The sequence below is a fragment of the Pteropus medius genome, unplaced genomic scaffold (assembly GCF_902729225.1).
Source record: "Pteropus medius unplaced genomic scaffold, Ma_sr-lr_union100, whole genome shotgun sequence".
NCBI classification, from domain to species: domain Eukaryota; kingdom Metazoa; phylum Chordata; class Mammalia; order Chiroptera; family Pteropodidae; genus Pteropus; species Pteropus medius.
Genome location: NW_024342473.1, coordinates 9,307,572 through 9,329,459, shown reverse-complemented (window position 1 = coordinate 9,329,459; position 21,888 = coordinate 9,307,572). Strand labels below are relative to the sequence as shown.

General features: G+C 35.0%; 1 protein-coding gene across 13 annotated transcripts in view; it reads left to right on the top strand.

Moving 5' to 3' along the window:
- Window positions 1-1,183: 1,183 nt before the first annotated feature.
- Window positions 1,184-21,888, top strand: part of ATL1 (atlastin GTPase 1) — a 37,162-nt gene continuing 16,457 nt past the window's right edge. For 2 of the 13 annotated variants that reach the window (XM_039865154.1, XM_039865158.1), the window contains exons 1-7: window positions 1,584-1,638; window positions 10,937-11,187; window positions 13,121-13,255; window positions 13,715-13,819; window positions 15,505-15,555; window positions 16,906-16,962; window positions 17,747-17,803. In XM_039865154.1, coding sequence (XP_039721088.1) covers window positions 1,599-1,638; window positions 10,937-11,187; window positions 13,121-13,255; window positions 13,715-13,819; window positions 15,505-15,555; window positions 16,906-16,962; window positions 17,747-17,803 — 696 coding nt within the window. In that variant the 5' untranslated portion in view covers window positions 1,584-1,598. The other 11 variants (XM_039865156.1, XM_039865157.1, XM_039865165.1 and 8 more) reach the window with 11 other exon arrangements.

Sequence of the window (21,888 nt, the reverse complement as noted above, 5' to 3'; positions counted from 1 at the left end):
CTGCAGTGTGGCTAGGTATAAACAGAATTTTCCCTGAGGCAATCCCAGAGGGACTTGTGACCTTTTACCAGCGTGATTTTGAACTGAGGAATGGGGAATTCTCACACCTTCTAGAGATTAATAAATATTGGCCCTGAATACGAATCCCTCCAATCTCAGAATACTATCAGAATTCCAATTATCAGAGTTGAGACCTAGGAAAGTCAAATGCAGTCTTGATAGAGGGCCATTTCATAGTGGGTACAGTGGGTCCCAAGACCTATGTGGGATTACTTTTCCAGTCCCAAGAGGTATATGGGAATAGCTATATTGACTAGCAGAATCCCTACTTTAGGTTTATGTGGAGTAAGAGCTATTATTATTGGAAAGGCCATGTGAAACCTCCTCAGCTAAACCCTCCCCTGTGCCAAAGTAGAAAAATCAAAATTAAATTTTGTCAGTGGAGAATTACAGAAATTAGTGCCACCATTAAAGATCTGAATGATTAAGTCTTTCCCTTTTAATTCATCTGTTTGGCACATGCCAAATTAGTTTTAGAAAATGTCTACAGATTATTAAAAATTTAATCAGATGTTGATGCCAGTTATTATGTAGCTCCACATGTGGAATCTTCTCTAGAGTGAATCAACTCAGCCCTTTTGTGTAGAATTATTTCTGTGGAATCTACTGTACTCTTTTTTAATGAGATTCACCTAAAAGGGATTATCAGTCCAAATTGCTGCTAGACATTTAGTTACAGTTTATGATGAATCTTCAGCCTTCATTTATCTCGATCTTGATCTAATTTTGCTATCGTAATTTTAAAAAGCAGGCCCGTTCAGTATACCAGTACAAAAATGCATGATACCCTCTTTACTAACATGACCTTGATTTTAAAATGAAGAGAAAATGGTGCCTGGTAGATAAATGCAGATTATTTTAAGTTCCTTAGCTTTATAGATTAGATGTTGCCAGCATGTTTGTACTAATATGTAACTGCTCTAGAAAACATATTTTTTATATCCATAATAATGCAGTATATTGCTTTGTATATTTCTGTGACTAGATAATGCTGTTAAATTCTTTGAGAGTGTGTGGGAGGGGTTGCTGTTGATTTGTGTGTGTTTTTCATTGAAAATGTTGCATTACATCTTTGGCCACTGTCTTCACGCTCTGGGGGTGGGCTGAGGTAGGGAGGGTGTGACGCTGGTATTTGTGTGAACTCGGGCTTGTGATGCTGAGCTTGGTTCATCCGTTTTCTCCTCCCTTTTCCTCCCCGCTCCTTTCCACCAGCGCCACAGCAACATCCTCAGAGTCTGAGAGAACTGCGCCCAGCGCGGGCAGAGCCTCCCACTGTCAGCAACCTGCGGCCGGGTTGAAGACCGAGCGCAGTGACAGCGCCTCACCGCCACGGGTTCCTGGACCACCATGGCCAAGAACCGCAGAGACAGAAACAGTTGGGGTGAGTAGTAGTACATGGTGACTTCTGCAGCCTGCACGGGGACTGGCCCTCCACTTTCTGCTTCTGGAGACGAGGAGGGCCAAAGACTGCTCGGCGCCAGCGTCCAGGGCTGGGAGATGGCCACGGCCGAGATGCTCTCTGTTGGGCCAGAGGAACCATGGCCGAGTGGTACCCGCGTAACCGGAATCGCCCTGTGGGTGAGGGCTGCAGCTTCGCGCAGGCCGGAGCCTCCGGGTTCTTCCCCGCCCCCCCTTAGTCCGCCTCCTCCCAGCATTTGGACAGCACCCACCGCTGGCCTCCCAGGGACTCACTGGTTCCGCTTTAGCAATAGGTTGGCAGGAAGGCGACAAGGGTGGCCAGGGGGCTGTTGTTAGTCGGCCGAGAGGGGCGAGGAGTCGGGGATTCCCAACCCCCGCTTCCCGGGGAGCTGCGAGCTCGCCTGCTTGGCAGCGCGCAGGCTCCCGGAGGGGCAGGCGGTGCTGGAACAATGAGACGTAGCACGCCCGGCCCGATGGAAGCCTGGCAGACCCGAGCAACCCAGGAGAAGGGGCGCCCGCTTGGAAGTCCCCCAGCGCTGCAGTACTGATTTTAATTTGGGGGTTGGGTGGGGAATTTGGGAAGAAGGGAAGCAAAGTTGTGGTTTCCAGCCTTCTGCCCCACCCGGACCTGGTATACCCTATTCAGGCTAGCCCTATGGGTGGCATTGTTCTTTGAATTTTACCTTTTGGAGATATTAGGCTCATGATTCAGCACCAGGCCGAGGGGAGGGGAAAGGAGAGGCTAGGCCCAGTGTGTTCACGCCGCGAGTGGGTGGGCGGCGCTCACGCAGGCGGAGAAGAGAGAACACAGTGATGCAGGAGAAATCGCGGCCCCGCCCTCTCTGCTGCTTCAGACTTGGTTCAGGACAATTAGTGTGAGCAGGTTGGGCGTCTTTTTCCGCCTTGAGCTCTCAGTTTCTTCCAGTCATAGTGCTAAACTCACTACCATCTTAAGCCTTTTCCAGAATTTTATTATCTGAACCAGAGCAAAACCCAGGCTGCTGTGGCTTGGTGGGTAGAAAAATATTGTCTTCATTAGCTTTGAATTATTGTTTGGAAAGTTTAAGCCCACTAGGAGTTCAGAGTTCCTTGCTTCTCTTCCATGTCTCAGTGAGATCTTTTCTATAATTGTCTATTAGACCAAGAGGTATCAATTTTAATTTTAATTGGTTATTTCGGTTTACTTTTATTAAAAGTCTGAATTTCTCCTTGCTTCTGATTGGTCACAAGACCAACTTAACTCCCAGTAGAAAATATTTACATTTGAGAGATTATCTAAGGTTTGTGGTAGAGAGTTGTAGCAGAGAGGTCTGTTCTTATGAGAAAGGGTTTCTATTTTCTGAAATCGCCAAACCCCCATCTTTGTAGGTGTGAGTATTGCAATAACACTGTTTTCTTTGCTTCTTCTGAAATCTGAATAAGCTTTTTCAGAGTGTTTCCTTTCCACCCCTCCCCTTGGCCTTTAGAATAATTTCTTGGACACTCACAGTTAAGGTATGTATGTTCAGGTCAATTCGATCTTGATCTCCATGCATTGTTGACTCTACCCTGTTAAGAGATAGACATGTGAAAATTTTTTGAGGATTAAAATTTTTATCCTTCATGAAACTTTGGATCATTGTTCTTCAGTATTTCCTTTGGTTACAGATTTCTTGTGTAGTGGAGGTTTTTTCTCTTGGTAATGTGGTTCTAAAATGGGATTTGTGTAAAAATCGCATTGGGAATTTATGAGAAATGCAGATTCTCACATCTTCCAGCCAGAGCTTTTGAATCAATAGGTCTGAAATAGGGCCTAGGACTCTCCCTTTTAATTAGCATTTTAGAGCAATTGAGAAGCAGGTGGTGTTTGGATGCTATTTTCAGAAATACTATATTAGATTATTCATATTTGATAGAAACTTATCCCATACAGTTCACCCAGAAGTCATCAAGAGAGTTTCGACTCAAGTGATGAATTAGGAAAAGAAATACCAGGGTTAACTATATGTTCACTGGAATTTTTCACAGAAAAGACGTAGTGGAATTGCAGAGTCTTATCTTGATGTTCTATGAAAATGCTTTCCTATTCAAATTTTTCTTTGCTGTAAAGAATATATGATATAAATGCCTTAGCAAACATAGCATGTTAAGTAAGAGATAGATGTTTTGGCAAAGTGTTAGCCATATTAGCCTTGATTCCATTTTATTACCAGCACCTAGTAGAATGCTTAACGCAAGTAGGCATTTAATAATAACAATAATAGTTAACATCATTGAGCTAATATCAATGAGTTGGGTACTATAATCCTCAATTTACATATTAAAAGGTAAATGATACAGCCAGGATTTTAAACTCTGGACTTTTAAATTCAGTTTCTTTTATCGTTATGCTCTTCTATACTGCTGCTTCGTTAAATGGATAATACCTCTGCATTGTATAGAACTACAGTTTGCGGAGGCACATTCACCTACATTATTATTGCATGTGATCTTTAGCCCCTTAAGTTGGCAGGACATGTTCGCTATTTCGTAAATGAAAAAACTGAGTCTAGGTAGGTTAAATAACTTGGTGAAAGTCGCATATTTAGTAAGTTAGAGGACTAAGATTAGAACTTGAGGTCATCTTATCATTTATTTTGTATATCATGATACTATGGAATGTTTTATAAGATAATGGAAAATGGTGTAAGGGAAATGGAGAGAATAGGCCCTCAGAGATGTCAGAGGTCTCAGATACAAAAGAAACCTCAGGTGACAGTTTATAAAAGACTGACATTATCATATACCTAAATAAATATTTTTTCAGACATGCTAGAAAGCAATGGGCAGAGGGCAAGGGTAGACTCTCCAGAATTGGCATATAGAGTTATCTCCAAGAAAAGGGCAAGAGAGATATTTTAAAATCTGTACAAGAGACCTAAAATTCAGATAAGGACCCTGTAGGACATATAATAAGTATTATTATTACCTGAGTGGTCAATGACCTGTTAGGTCTTACAAGGATCCTGGAGGGTAGAAAGCAGAAAAGCATCTCTTCTAATACCCAGAGTTGGGGGTGGTATTTGAGGATCATACACAGAAATACAACTGGGAAGCAGGTCTGTGAGTAGAACTGAGAATCCCGCTACCTGTACCTAAATCTACACTGAACTAAAAGTTTGAATAAATTTAAGCATTTAGAAATCAGTTCTTTCAAAGTAGGTGTTATTATCTACTTTAATATATAAGGAATCTGAGACTCTGAGAGTGTGAGTAACTTGCTAGAGGTTCCATAATTTATCAGTTATAGACCTAGAATTTAAATTTAGGGTTATTTGCTTCCCCAGTCAATGTGATGAGGACAAGGAACTAAAATAGTATGCTAAAAGGTGCCACAACAAGCCCGTCTACGCTTAAGCTGACATAAGAAAGCAAAGCTCTATAAATTTGATCACCTTGGACTAGAAAAGAAGGCAAAGAATGTGTTAGTGTGGAAAATGAAGAGGACAGATGAATATCAGAAGCAGTAGGCCAACAAGCAGTTTTTCAGAGTTGGACTTAGAGCTTAAGTACTACCAGAAACAAAACAGAAGTGCACCCTTTTTTGTTTATTCGTTTTCGTTAATTATAGTTATTTAAAAACTTGGGATACCACATGGGAATTTGAGTTTTCTACAACATAACAGTAAATGCCAGTGCAATATTGCTTTAGAAAAATAATATTTGCTCTAAAATGTCAGCCTTTCCTGCCCTTAAAAAAAAACAAACTATCTTAGCTTCATAGTGAGTGTAGCAAATGTCTATTTTTTGAAAAGGCATTTGTTGAGAATTAATTTTTAGGTTTCTGTTTTTGTTTTTTGAGGAAAGATTAAAAACAGTATCTTTTTTCTTTTTTCCAGTTTTATTAAGAAATAATAGACATTCATCACTATAGAAGTTTAAGGTATATAGTATGATGATTTGATTTACGTATATCGTGATGATTATCACATAGGTTTAGTTATCTATCATCTCATTTAGATAAAATAAGAAAATAAAAAAATTATCCTTGTGATGCAAACTCTTGGGATCTACTCTTTTAACTTCGCTTCATATCATACAACAGTGTTAAATACAATGGTCATGTTGTATATAACATCCCTCGTACTTATTTATCTCATAACTGGAAGTTTGTACCTTTTGACCACCTTCCTCCAATTCCTCCTATTCCTACCCCTCACCTCCCACCCACAAATCTGATCTCTTTTTCTATGAATTTGCTAGTTTTATTGGTTGGTTGTTTGGTTAGATTCCACATATAAATGAGATCATATAGTATTTGTCTTTCTCTGACTTATTTCATCTAGCATAATGCCTTCAGAGTTCATCCATGTTGTTCTAAATGGTAGGATTTCCTTGTTTTCTATGGTTGAATAATATTCTATTGTGTATGTGTGTGTATGTGTATATGTGTGTGAGGATGGATAGATAGATAGATCTATAGATAGATATGCATACATATACATATATATCACAACTTTTTTATCCATTCATCCATCCATGGATACTTATGTTGTTGTTTCTATGTCTCAACTATTGTAAATAATGCTTCTGTGAACATGGGGGTGCAGGTATCTTTCTCAGGTTAGTGTTTTCATTTCCATTGGATATATTCCCAGAAGTGAAATTGTTGGATCATATTTTTAACTAGTTCTACTTTTTTAATTTTTTTGAGGAACCTCCATATTGTTTTCCATAGTGGCTGTACCAATTTACAATCTCATGACAGTGCACAGGGTTCCCTTTTCTCCATATCCATGACAGCACTGTTATCTCTTACTTTTTGATGATGGCTACTCTAACAGGTGTAAGGTGGTGTCTTATTGTTTTAATTTGCATTTTCTTAATTTCCTTAATGACTAGTGATGTTAAGCATCATCTTTTCATGTACCTGTTTGCCATTCGTTTATCTTCTTTGGAAGAATGTAAAAATAATCTTGAGTATAGTATAGTTACCTCCTGATCTTTCTTTTTATTGGATGTACTCTATTTTTCACGAAATGAGACTATTTGTTTCTTTTTACTTGCCTCAGTTTCTAAATATCTGTTGCTTCCGAAACAAAATAAAATTTCGAATGGGTCATACATGTACTTCCCTACAGACTCTCCCCTCCCCATTTTTCTACTTTAATTTGCCTTCCCTACATCTTCGTCAAATACATTCTTTTTCCTATAGATATATATGTTTTTATACTTTGTATCTGCTTATACCTTGTCTTGATGTCTCCTAGGTTATAGCTTTGCTCTATTTCAAACTCCGAAGGCTTTATTATCTTTAAAACTAGTGACTAAACTGTAAGTGGAACCCAGGATTATCAGGAAAATTATCATCAGGGAAATGATCTACTGTGAGTTACTTTTAGACATTAAAAAAGTTAGGGTATTTTTAAATTTAGAGGCTCTTGCTTTTTTATATAAAAAATTCTTATGAAAAATATCTATTTACAAAAGAATAAAACATAGATGTTGAGTTTTGAAAAGAATAGTAAGCACCTGTATCCCTCCCCCCAGCTGAAGAAATATACTTTATCAATATTTAGACATTGTTTCTGTGCCCCACCTTAGTGGCCACCTCTTCTTAATCCCTCTCCAAAGATAAATACTTTCATAAACTTGGTGTTTCTCATTTCCTGATAATTTTAAAATGTATATGTAATATGTATTTAATATTATATATAATGCATTATTTCATTTTACATTTTTAAGAACTGAATATAAATGAAGTCTAGAGTAAGCATTTTTCCACATTCTCACCTACACTTTGTATTATAATAGGCACGAAATGATATTTCATTATGGCTTAAATCTGCATTTTACCGATTACCAATTAGGTATGAGTATATTTTCATATATTTATTAGTCATTCATATTTACTAAACTGTACCTGTTTACCCTTTACCAATTTTTTATTAGGTTATCTTTTTTTTTTTGCTTTGTATAAGTTCTTAAATATTTTGATATAAGTCTTTTGTTGGTGATTTGTCTTACATATATCTTTTGCCACTTTGTGATATGACTGTTCTCTTGATGGTATAATTTAATAAACAGAAGTTTTATATTTAATGTAGTCAATTTAATATTTTCCTTTATGGTTTGTGCTCTTTATATTTTAAGAAATCTTGCCCTACCTCAAAGTTATAAAATATTTTCCTATAATATTTGATTTCAAATTTTACATGCCTCTTTTTTTCATTTTTTTTATTATGGGAAAATGCAGATAACATAAAATTTACCATCTTAACCATTTTTAAGTGTACAGTTCAGTAATATTAAGTACATCCATGTACAGCCATCACCACATCCATTCCTTAGAACTATTTTCATCTAACAAAACTTGTAAATCCATGAAACACTAAGTCCTATTCCCTCCTCCCAGTCTCTGGCAGCTGCCATTCTACTTTCTCTTTCTACAATGTTGACTGCCCTAAGTATCTAATATAAATGAAGTCATACACTACTGTATTTGTCTTTTCATAACTGTCTTAATTCACTTAGCATAATGCCCTCAGGTTAATCCACGTTTTAGCGTATGTCAGAATTTTCTTTCTTTTTGAGGTTGAATAACATTCTATAGTATGTGTATACCACATTTTGCTTATCTATTCATCTATCGATAAACAGAGCACTTACTATTTGTCAAGCTCTTTGATCTTCATTTAATGAACATTATTTCATTTAATTATCACAAAGTTTCTCTGATGTATGTACCATTTTCAATCTCATTTTTCTGATATAGGATAGTGAGCCATTGGAAGGTTAAATAATTTCCACAACTTCATATATGTGTAAGTTGTGAAGCTGGGATTTAAACAAAGGCTAACTCCAGCATCTATGACATGGCAATATAAAAGCTATTACCTATTGAATATAAAATCCATTCTTTTTAACTTTGCAGAGAGAACAACTCTGATTCATGGCTCTAGACAATGGTTCTGTTGTCTCTAGATGCTTTGTACTATTGTTCAGAAAATATTGCTATATATCTGTCTTCATTAATGAAAAACTAAATTGCACGTTAGATGTGCAATATTTAAATAGCACTAGTTTATAGATGAACAGCAATATATAAAGTTATAAATGTTACATATATATGTGTGTGTATATATATGTGTGTACATATATATATATACATATATATATATATCAGTGTGATCTGATGACTCATTTAAAAGTATACCAAGAGATACAATTGCCTTGTTTTGCTCTAGTTACAACTTAGCAAATAGACATAATGAAGAATGTCTATTTAAGTATATTTTCACAAACTTACATGAAAGGTTATTTAAGAGCCCAGTTTGTTTCAAGAATTAACATCAAGAGTTGATTTGAGGTCACTATTATTTAAGGTTAAGTCATATATCTGATCTAAGGAATTAATTGGTAAATGTTTTTACTTTCTGTTCTTTTGATACAAAATAAGCCCATTTATGTGTTGTCCAAGAGTTGTTTGATTTCCACTAAAGAGTTGGAATATTATAAATAGAAAGGTCTGGATGAAACTTAGATACCTGGGATCTATTCATAGTTACTAACTGTGTGGACTTGGCTATCTCACTTCCTAGTGGGTATGATCTTGGGGAAAGTTACTTAATCTAATTCTTAATTTTCTCATGTGTCAAAAATACAGATAATAATAAATACTTTTCTAGAATATTAAAAGGAACAGATAAATAACACAAGAAAGCATCCATGATAGATTGTCTGATACAGAAATTCTATTTCCTTTTCTTAGGCAAAATCAGTTACATCTTGGCTTTAGTTTCCTAAACCTATAATAATACTGATAGTGTTTACTATGTACCAGCTACTGTTATAAAGTGTGTTACATGCATATATTAATTAGAACAACTTTATTAGATAGACACAGAGTAGTTAAACAACTTGCCTAAGCTTACTCAACTGAGAAATGGGGAAGCCTTCATTCAAATCTCAGCAATCTGATTCCAGAGCTTGTGTTTTTAACCACTATGCTGTACTGCCTTTCTAAAGCAAGAGGCTGTAGGCTGTATCGGTTGTTTATTGCCCATTATGCTGCATGATAAACAATCACAAAATCTCAGGGGCATAGAACAATAAGCATTTATTGATCACATATTGAAATGGTTGTTAGGTTACTCTCTTCATCTTGACTTGGCTCCCTCACATGGCTGGGGGTCAGCTTGCTGTAGGGGTTGGCTAGGACTGGACAGTTTGCCCCTGTTCCAAGTGTCTCTCTTTCTGTAGCAGACTAGTCTAGGAATATTTTCATGGTGAATGGCAGAGGCATGTCTGCTAGAGCAAATCGTGTGGCTGACCCCAGAGTCAAAGTGGGAGGACATTACAAAGTTATATTACAAAGGCAGTGGATATAAGAATGTGTCACTCGACACATTGAGGTTGTTTTGTAATATAGCACAAGTGCCAAGGTGTAGGTTCCCAAATTCTTGTATATTAAGGATGAATTCTAAAAGGTGACTTCTGTCAAAAATAGCATTTCTGATAATTTTATAGAAAACTCTGAAAACATGGAAGTGCACGCACACACACACAACAAATTTTTTATAAAAAGTATGCTGAATTTTTTCCAGGAATACTTAATTCAATCAGTGGTTCCAAGGTAGTGGTGGTGATGATGACAGCGATAGCTAATCTTTATGAGCTTACTACGTGCCAAACGCTGTTCTCAGCATTTTATGTATAGAAATTCCCTTAATCTTTACAACAGCCCTATTAAATAGGTAATATCAGTAGTTTTCATTTTCCAGATGAAGAAATTGAGAGGTTTAGTAATTTCCTAGGGTCACACAGCTTTTTTGTAAGATCTTCACATAAAGTAACTTTCAAAACTTTCTTATTTTTTAATTGAATTATTTGCAGACCTCTTTTCTATAGATTTGAAGATCCTCTGTAATCTGGCCCTAACCAGTTTAATTATCTGTAACTTCCATTGCTATGAGCCATAATTTTAGACAAGAGTCTAGGATTTTTTAGATAGGAGGCATCCGTTGGAAGGATCTGGACTAGGTGCTTTAGAGATTTATTCCAAATTCAAGAATATGTGATTCTGAGTTCACTTATGTATTTCCTCCTATGTATATTCAGCTTTAAAAAGTGTTGGAAGGCCCTTTCATGTGAATAACTAAATTTATTCTTAAGAGATGAAGAAAGTGTCAACTAACGTCACTTTATTCCTCTGCTCCAAAAGTAGAGTCCTTTGCTTTGATTTTCATCGTCACTCAGTAGAGATCTCTGCACTGACTTAGAGCTTTTTTGAAAATAAAATTCTGTTTGACTTGGTCACATGATCAGAAAAAACAAATGTAAATCTTCTGAGATATTGTGCAAATGACAATATAGTTCGTTAAAATGAGTATTTCTAATTCTACTGTGCTCCTGTTTCAGATGTTTGAGAGTTGGAAAGTACATACACATTTCTTGGTATTTTGAAATGATTAGCTAAATAAATTGCTGTTGTATTCAGCAGGTGGGTTTTCAGAAAAGACATATGAATGGAGCTCAGAAGAGGAGGAGCCAGTGAAAAAGGCAGGACCAGTCCAAGTCCTCATTGTCAAAGACGACCATTCCTTTGAGTTAGATGAAACTGCACTAAATCGAATCCTTCTCTCGGAGGCTGTCAGGGACAAGGAGGTCGTTGCTGTATCTGTTGCTGGAGCATTTAGAAAAGGAAAATCATTCCTAATGGACTTTATGTTGAGATACATGTACAACCAGGTATGTAAGAGGTGCTTTAATGTTTTCTTGTTTCTATGCTTCTGTCACTTCGTGTTTTTATTTAATAGTGAACAGTATTTCCATTTCTATTATTATGTACCCTAAATATGAACTAGTTAATAAATGCTATGGTCCAATCATTCCTACTGGTACTTTGGGCACCAAACTACATAGGCCACTTTTGTCTGAAGCCATTTCACTACATTTCCTTTAGAACATAACTTTTAAAAAATTTTCTAAAGATAGATACTTTATAGTAATATGATTATAAACTTCATATTATAATGTTTAAAATGTTAAGTAACTTCTGTCATAACTTTTTTATCATAATCATTTCCCCTGATATTTATTATGACATTTTTCAAGCATGCAACAAAGTTAAAATAATTTTACAGTGAACACCTGAGTATCCACTACCTAGATTCTATCATTAATAATACTCTTGCTTTATCATTTGTGTCTCCAGCTATTCCATCCATCATTCCACCCTGCCTTTGTGGACATCAGTATACTTCCCCTGTAAATATTTCAATATGCATCATTATTAAATACTTCAGTATTTATTTAGTTTTTTCTTTTGTTGTAAAATTTACATATAGTAATATGCACAAATCTCACATGTACATTGTGTTTAGTTTTGTTTTGTTTTGTTTGAAAATGCATACACCTGTGTAGCCTCAACCCCTATCAAGTATATTTTGCCTTTATCCCAGAAAGTTCTCTCTTATCTTTTCCTACTCGGTTCTCACCCTTGCTCTACCCCCAGAAGCAACCAACAGTGCCATGACACTTGAGACAACAGTATGTCACAGAAATGAGATTTTAAAGCTACCTAGGATAAACCAAAAGCATAGGATAAATAGGAGATTAGAGTTGAGGAACAGAGGTTTGAGAGTGGAGAGCATACCAGTATTTTTTCTACTCTTTTACCCCTAGCAATTCTGATGCAAATGTGAACATAGAGGCAGAATAGACACACTATCCAAAGAAACTTTGTAGTATGTATTTCTACCATAATTCTCCATTTTAGATTGATCTTTTATAGTTGGGTTATTTTTGAACAATTTCATAATGTCAATTTTAACATCTATCTCTTGCGTCAGTTCAAACAAATCAATAACAGAACTACTAAAATACTTCAGGCTTTGAAAACAAGCAAAACTCTTATCATTATTTCTAGCATGCCAACATTAATATGCTACTTAACACAAGAAAATTGAATGAACAAAATTAGTATACATTCTTTGGGCTTATACAGTTTTAGGCATATTCATAGTTTTAACTGTTAAATAAACACTAGAGTGAAATAATAACACTTGTCATGTTGCTTGTGTTAAATAGCATTTGTTCAGATTAAAGTATAACAGATTTGTTTTGTTTTTGTTTTCTTGCACCTACTACTAGGTGCCTCTCCTACTATTCACTCCCTCCTCCCCCAATACCAAAACAGTTGTATATATTATTGTTTATATTCTGATATAATATGCTCTCTCATATCTTTTTTATTTATTTTTGGAATGCCCTCCCCAAGTTTGCTTACCTGGAAAATTTCTAAGCATCCTTCAAGTCTTAGCTCAAATATCGCCTCTCCTGTGAAGTCTTACCTGATCAAGAGTTAGTTATTTCTTTTCCTATGTTTCCATTTATGCCTAATATATACTCCTATTTTGTCATGCATATGTTGCATTTCAATGGTTTGTTAGCATGTCTGTCTCCCTGTTAGGCTATGAGCTTCCTCAAGTCTAGAATATCTTTGTGTCCCAGGACTTAGCATAAAATGTGGCAGATGGTTGCTTCTCTGTAATTACTTTTTGGATGAATAAATAAATTGTATCAATACAATAGATGTGCATATTTGTTGAAACAGAATGGATGAATGGAAAATGCTATACCACATAATCAGTTCTGTATCATAGATTTTCTTAATTTATAGGAGTCAGTTGATTGGATTGGAGATTACAATGAACCATTGACTGGTTTTTCATGGAGAGGTGGGTCTGAACGAGAGACCACGGGAATCCAGATATGGAGTGAGGTCTTCCTTATCAATAAACCTGATGGTAAAAAGGTATGATGTGAACTTCTCCAAGAAAATAGATTTTTCACTTGAAACAATTACCATTCTTCAGAACCCTCAAAAATGTTCTTCTGAAAACTAATTTTTGGCTATTTGACATGAATTTTAAAAAGAAAGTGGGTAGCATTTTATTGCATGTTCCCTATTAACCTTTCTAGTGCTCAGGGTAGGCAAAATCACAGAGACTATAGAAAAGCAGATCAGCAGGCTAACATACATACTTTGCTTCGGTGCTGTTTCTGTTATGTTGGATTACCAGTGAAAAGTAATCATTACAGTACTCGGTAGCTAATTAATATTTTTTATTTTCTGTGGTATTCATGGCACATGTAAAATATAAAGTGTTCATTATTAATGGTTTACTTTAGTTCTTATGGTGTTAATTTTGGGGTAACCCTAATACTTTACAAGTTCTATAAACTATCAATAATGCATTCTACTTGCCTGTAGGTTGCAGTGCTATTGATGGATACTCAGGGAACCTTTGATAGTCAGTCAACTTTGAGAGATTCGGCCACAGTATTTGCCCTTAGCACAATGATCAGCTCAATACAGGTATGGAATAAAATAAATCCATTTTGATAGATGTTTCTTTACCTAAAAATATGAATATGTGTATTTCTACATATGTGTGGGAGTGGAACAAACAACAGAAATGTTAAACCATATATATTATTTGGCTCAATTTGCATACCAGTGTTTATGATTGCTATAAGAGTAGAATTGTTTTTGTTACTGTAATGTAATTTCTGATCAGTTTTTAAATTGCCTACTCTCATCAGAAAGTAGATTTACAATATTATTGATAATATTTTTCTGTTTAAAGCCTGCAATAAACTTACTGGTATTAAATCTTATAATGTGTGTAGATACATTAAATTATATTTAATGAAGCAAGATTTATAAATGCAAAATTTTATTTAAATAGCTAGTAGAAACATCTTAACATACATTTAAGAAAGTAAATATCTTATAAAAATTTTTATCTTCCCTTCCTTTTTCTTTCTCTATCTTTTTTAACTGTTGTTTTTGAGGTTATTATAGACTTTAAAAGTTGTCCTGAATGTCCTTGGGAGTTTTACTATAACCGTAGAACACAAAGCATAACAGATTTAAAGACAAATTTAAAATATTTTCTTTTTACTGAAAAGAAGAGATAGTAGACAAGAAACAGACCATTAGAGAAAGGTAAGATAGTTTAAAAAGGTAGGAAAAGCAAAGTGGTTAGGATGAGTAAGTCAAGGCTGAAGTGATAAGCAAATAGAAAGAATAGAACTAGTGAACCAGCAATGGGGGCATCTTGTGTGGTTAGGACAACCGCGAGAGGGTGGATAGAAGGAAGACTGAATTTTTTTATATATAAAGGACTTTAAGATAAAATGCCATGATTATAACCTATGATTGACTGGCTTTTAACAGTATACGTTCTTAAATGAATGAGCCTTTAAAATACTGACTTAATATCTAATTTCTTCGTAAATATAAGCTCTTAATACAAGCCAGTTAAAACTAGGTTGACTTTGCCTTTTTAATATGTATTATTTACTATTTATGTTTTACCTAAAGACATTGAATATTTTCACTGAAAAATCTAAGTCCTCGGTAATGACTGTTATTATCTGAGAAGCGATGTTATTTAAATAGGTACACAAAGTATACTGTTTGTATTAGTACATAAAAATATACACATCCTCAACTTTTCTTTGATGTTACTGATATTTATCTCCCTCTAAAAATGTCACCTTAATATAGTGCTCTGTTCTCGAAGTAATAATGCATATGTATAAAGGCATGAGCATGATATTCAGAAACTAACTTCCATATGATGAAACTGTCTATAGACATAACTAAGATAATCAACTGCGAAGGAGTCAACATAATTTTTCAAGACAATTTTATGTATGAGTTATTCAAATTTAAATTGCCATTATTTTTATGTGCTTGTAAGAGGGAGTATTTTATTGACTGACTGTTAGAATAGGTTCATAAAGTAATTTTAATATCCTGCCTCTAGAGCAGGTGGCTGTTGCATTTCTAGAACAATTTTATGATCATTGTACATTGTTGTCTCTCAAGCTTTTTTTCCTCCTCTCATAAGGTCTTATAAATATCATGGCACAAGAGTGTATGTAAGAGTTCAAGTTTATGACAATTGATATTTAGAAAAGTAGAGAATGACAAAGTAAATGCTTAGGATGATGCTAATTATTTTCTCATTTTAACTTTATTTCTTAATCAAGGTATATAACTTATCTCAAAATGTCCAGGAGGATGATCTTCAGCACCTCCAGGTAATAATATTTATATTCTTTTTCAATATCTCATAATCTTTTGAGCATGTATAGCTCAAAAGTTCTGCATGTATAGCAGAACTTCAGGATTTTGTTGGGGCTTCTTTTACTTAGAAAACTTCACAATTCAGAAAGATTTGGAAACATAACCAAATGGAGGTGTCCTATTTTCAGGTTTCTTGTTCCAGCCTTATATGTTTATGTTCTTTCTAATTTAGTTTGTAAATTCCTTTGCTTCTGAAATCTACTTGCTGCCAGCCCTGTGTGTGTGAAAATATGTGGCAAATTAGAGTGGAAAAAGAATCTTAGATTTAAAAATGACCCAAAATATGAAGTTGAAGTCTTAAGGTTAGGAATTTAATAATCATTAGTATGATATTGGTTGTATGCCAGATTTTTTTCCTGTGGACCATTTTATACCTAAGAACTATGAGGGGCTACCTGACGATAGATAACTCAAAGAATTCTGTTTTAGACCTGAAAGAGACCTCAGTAACACCTAATTTATACTTCATATTTTGTACGTGAGGAAAATTTGGTAGAAAGAAATAAATGACTTGTTTAAATTTATGTGGCTAATTAGTGGTAGAGCAGGAATACAAATGTGGTCATCCGACTGGGCTTGGAGCTCCTACCCTCTAAACCATTTAAATCTCAAGTAAGTAAAAGGTTAGATACTTCTTAAAGGCAGTTCATAACTCTGTGACACTTCCTGCTTTCAATTCATGTTATGCTTGGTTACATAGCAAAAACCAATTGTTTCTCTGATAGTTTCCCTCTGTATATTTTATAGAAAATTTTGCTTTCAGTATATTATTTTATCTTGGCAATAAGAGCCACATGCAAATTTAACAGATTACAAAAGATGATAAAAGCAGGGGAGTCTGTGATATTGGATATATCATTTGAATTCACACCCAGCATTACTCTCAAATATATTTCTTGTACATCACACTGACCATTTATGACAAATAGGAAGTATGCCAAATAATTGTTAGATGTTTCTTATAATAAGTACGATTACTTCTCCAGGCTTGTGTCATAACCTAGCTAATTACTTTCCAAGTTAATGACATGGCACTGTTCAATACCAGTTTAAAGATTTCTTAAAAAGGACTGATTTTTGGACTTTGATATTGAGTAAATTATCTTTTTTGAGATCATTTACAAAATTTCCCATAAATAACAATATCCCAATTTTCCACAAAAGACTGTGAATTCAATTTATGTTAGTAAATGATTCTAATGAGAGTGTCTAATCCCTGGACCAGCTACCTTTTAGATATGATATTCCAGACTTTTATTTAATCACTTTAATAAGATGCCTAGTAATTACCCTTTGCTTTCTAGATTCCCATAGCTCCCACAGGAAAGGCAGTGTGGTACTATGGAAGCTACTCGAAACAGGTCAGGGATGCGAATCTTCTGTGTCAGCATTCTTTCCCAGCTCTGAGAAGCCACTATGGCTTGTTATTCTTGTGTATGAAGTGGCATTTTCTGTGTATGTATGGGGAAACCCACTTGGCCACTCTCAATGAAACTCTCACCAGAGGTCCAGTCACAGTCACCCCCTCAGGTCTATGTTTTCCAAAACCTTACATTTCTAGCAATACAAAAACTGCTATGGTACCTCTCAATTGGGAGCAATAAAAAATAAGAAACAGCAGTGTATTTGATTTTTCACTTTTTAATCCAAATGCCTATGTGCCTTTGTAACAATTCAGGCCATCGTGTCATCAAGATTCCTCAGGCAATAACTTTTGTAAATATATACTAAATAGTTTATGGCTCTCTGGTCTAATTATGCAGGATCTACTTTGAAAGGTCATTTAACATGTTTCTCTCTCCCCATCTTCCCTACAAAAAATTGTTCAATATTCTAGATACAAAAGGTGTTAGCTTTAAAATGGGAACTTTATTTTTTAAATATACTTCGTCATAATTTTAAAATATCTAATTACTGTAGCTCTGTTTTATCTAATACTTAGTTCCTTAAAATGTTTTAATTTTAATAATATAATATTATGTTACAGCTAGGGGAAAAATATGAATGGAAGAAAGCCCAGAAGTGAAACTTTGCAGATACTCAAGTTTTCTCTGTGTGTGTGTGTGTGTGTGTGTGCGCGTGTGTGCGCGTGTGTGCGTACATGTGTGTGTGTGCATGTGCACATTTGCATGGTTTTCCTTCTAGCTTTTCACTGAGTATGGCAGGCTGGCAATGGAAGAAACATTCCTGAAGCCATTTCAGGTGAGTTGAGGTAAAATGATTTTAAATTCTTATTAGATTTTCCTAAAGACCATATGCAGGTATTTTAATTAATTGAGAGGATCATGTTTCTTTCTCTTTTTCTTTATTTCATTTAAGAAGCATGATCGAATGTCTATTTAGTGTTACTTGATGCAAGGAGGAGATAAAAATGGAGAAAAAAAATTTAACGAATTATTTTTTTAAAAAAAGAAGTGAGAAAAATAAAAAGAATGAGATTTTGGTTTCTGCAAAAATATCAGCTTTTCTCTCTTGAACCCGACCCTAGAGATGTCACAGAGACCAAAAGAAATTGTCAAACATTAAACCTAAAAGCAAACAAACAAGACTCCTGAGACAATAGAAGATGGGTGCAAGCCATAGCAAAAGCTACTGAGCACCAGAGACAGGATATTGAGAGGGGCAAGTTTAGGGGGGTGTTCTTTTCTTCCTTACACATTGATGCTCATGAACCATTACGTGCTCCACTGAGTATCAGAAGAATAGCAACCAGCTCAGCCTTTGCTGGGGACAGCAGGATAACATCAGGGCGATATCTGAGCTCAGATTAGGTGGTATAAGCAGACAGTGGTCCCTTCTTCCCCTGTCCCTCTTTTATATCAAGAACCAAGAGATTATAACTAAGTCAAATAGCCCTTGAAAACAGTTGCCTGGAGAAGGTACAGATTTAAATGCCCAAGACTGTCCACCTGAAGCACGATGGCTTCAGCCTAGGCTTATTAGAGGGAGCTCAAACTAAGACCTATAATTTAGCCCCTCCCTGCAGATACACATCATCAGCCAAGATGAATCACCCACTGAGGGGAATTTGAGCACAGAAGGAATCCGAACAACTGATAAAAGGCAAAGTAGAATTAATGACTCAGATTGCAAATAATTTAAAATGAGCTATATTATCTATTGTCATAACGAATTATCCTAAAATATAAACATTTACTATCTTACACAGTTTTTGAGGGTCAGTAATCTGGATTGACTTAGCCTGGGTGGTTTTGGCTAAGAGTCTCATGAAGTCATGCTCAAGCAGCTGGCCAGGGAGACATTCTCTGAAGATTGAGGGTCCATTTCCACTTCCAGTCTCACTCACATGGCTGTTGGCAGGAGGCTTCAATTCCTTGTCACATGGACCTTTCCATAGGGTTGCTCACAACAGGCTTCCCTCAGAGTAAATGAGCCCATTGTACAAACCCATAGTAAGAGTGAACCTTAGGTAAACTATGGATTTTGAGTTGTTATGATGTGTTAATATAGGTTCATTCTTGGTAAAAAATGGTATCAACATCATTCTGGTGAGTGATGTTGACAAAGGGAAAGATAGCACATACCAAATCTCTGTACTTCCCTTTCAGTTTTATTGTAAACCTAAAATTGCTCTAAAAATTAGTCTTAAAAAAGCAAAACATTCAAAAGTGATAAACTTATATTTTAAAAAACAGAGGAAAGGATGTATAGACAATTCACAGAAATGAAACCTGAATGGCTCGCACATTTTAAAGGATGTCAAGTCTCATTGACAATCAGGTAAAAATTAAAATGGGATACCACTTTACACTCATTAAGTAGGCAAAAAAGTAAAACATGGGGTTAACAGCAAATGATAGCTAGGATTTGGATACATGGGAACACCAGGACTGTTGGTGAAAGTGCAGATTGGAGCAGCCATTCTGCGAAGCAGGAGAAGTCTATAAGGATATTCATTGGAGCATTGATAAAGTAGCAATGGGAACTTGGAAGCAACTTAGGTGTCCATCACTAAAAGAATGGATACTTAAAATATGGTGAAAAGCATACACTGGAATATTTTGCAATATCCAAAGGCAGTGAACCAGAAATATATAGAGTAGCATGACTAGAGTGTTAAAATTCATACTGAATTAAGCAGCAAAAACATTTGAGATCTATAACATGATATTATTTATGATTATTTAAAACATTCTACATACACAGTTGAGGAACGGAAGTGGGAATCTGGGGAAAATATGATAAAGCAAAAAGAGGCCTTTGCTTGGAGAGATAATGGTGAGTGAAGGAGTATGAATCTCTTCCCTTAAGTCTGGGCAAGGGGGTGGGGAGAGGAGGCAAGGTAGAATAAACCAGTTTCTGCTTACAATCTTCTACATAGTTTACAATGTCTACTAGATCTATCTTTTTTTTTTTTTTATAAATCATTTGTCAGGTTGATAGTTGAAGTGTTGTATGGTAATTACACTATTTGCTTTGATTTTTCTCTTCTCTGAATTTGTTACTCTTAGGACTCATTGGCATAGACTGGAGAACTCCATTGTAAATTCTGGAAAGGAATGTTCAGTCTTATCAGCAGGTGTTACTGCTTCTTTCTTTGCCAGATATACTAAAACCAAAAGAGACCAATTAGTGCTAGATAGATAGATCAGTCAATTAATAGAGTTACTGCTTTGAGTAAAACAAACAAACAAACAAACAAACCCTGAAAACAAACAATAGAAAAAACTTTAAGAGATCATTACTTGTTGGTAAACTGTTGGCATTATGAAATGTCATAATGCCAAAAAGTTTTGACTGAATGAGTCAACTGTGACTCCTAAAACAGTTTTGGACTTGTTAAATCTAAGTGTCTGAAATTGAAATATGAAACTCATTAAGTAGCAAAAGTGGTTTTCAAAGATACTTAATAATATTTAAGACTAAAGCAACCAAATTCAAACCAAAATTATTACACATCATGAAATTAAAAGATAAAATGCAAATATATTCAAATATCAGAGCATTTAAGATCCAGCAAAATGTTTCACCTTTAAATTGGAAAGAGCATAGAGAGAAAAAATTCCAAAATAAAATAACCTTTAAGTAAAAGTTCAATTAATTGAGCAAGCTTTCTTAGCAGTTAACCACTTCTACCCTCTTCCTCCAGAAAATTCACTGATACTGATGTCAACTTATGTCATCCCTATAACCAATATAAAACACATATTTATATATTCCACGTATTTGTATTATTAATAGCTATGTATTTTATTACCATATTAATATGCCATAATTTATATAGCCATTTCCCACTTGTTGAGCATGCGATATTTTTTCACTATTACTCATAGTAGTGATATAACACTCATTTTGAATAATTTTCTAACATATAGTCTCCAAAGGGAAGTTAATAAAGACTAAATCATGTTTTTCATGATTCAAAAAATATATGTGATTATTTGTAGGATATACACAGAACAGGTCCATCATTTGCTCCAGTTGCCTGATTGGATTTAATTCATTTAAAAAAATATTTATGACTTCATATATTTGTATCTGAGAAAATTAGGGTAATTCATATTCTTGATTTTTATCTCTACTCATATGTATGAATAAATCAAGATTCAGCAGTGTGGAAAACTGATGGCTTTTGAAATAAGGACTGAGATTCATAGAAATCCTTACATGATAAATGTAATACAAGCATGCAAATTATCTTGGGAGGAAATGGGGCCAGTGGGTCTGCTGAGCTAACTCATAACAGTTCATAAGAGCTAATTAATAAACATTCAAGAATTATGTAAGCCAATTATTAAACAGTTAATAACTTGAACTCAATCACAGTGGGCATATTTATACCACGGAAATTGTCAAATGCTACATATCAAGATGTTTTGTTGTTGGGAGAGCCAGTTTACCAGCATATCACTGGATGGGAGCATAAGGCAGGGAACTTGGGGATTTGACACCATAGATGGGTAGAATATAGATTGCTGTTGAAAAAATAAGACTTCATATTTGATCCTACACATGGTCCTCATGTTGACTTGAGAAGATGCCCAGTGAAAAAGACCAAGAAATGAGACTAAAATCGCCTAAGAAAAATGCAAAATATAGCCAAATCTACATACTTGGTTTCATTTATCCTGGTTCATGAACTTCTATTTTGCAAAAAATTGCTTCCTAGCTAACCTCTATTTTCAGAATACATGTTTTAGGTATAAATGTTCTGAATACAAATTATTATGTTTTATTTTGACAAAATTGTTGACAAAATTAGGCGTCTATTAAGATGGTAGATATAGGTCTTTTTATTTTATTTATTTATTTTTACCTTTATATAT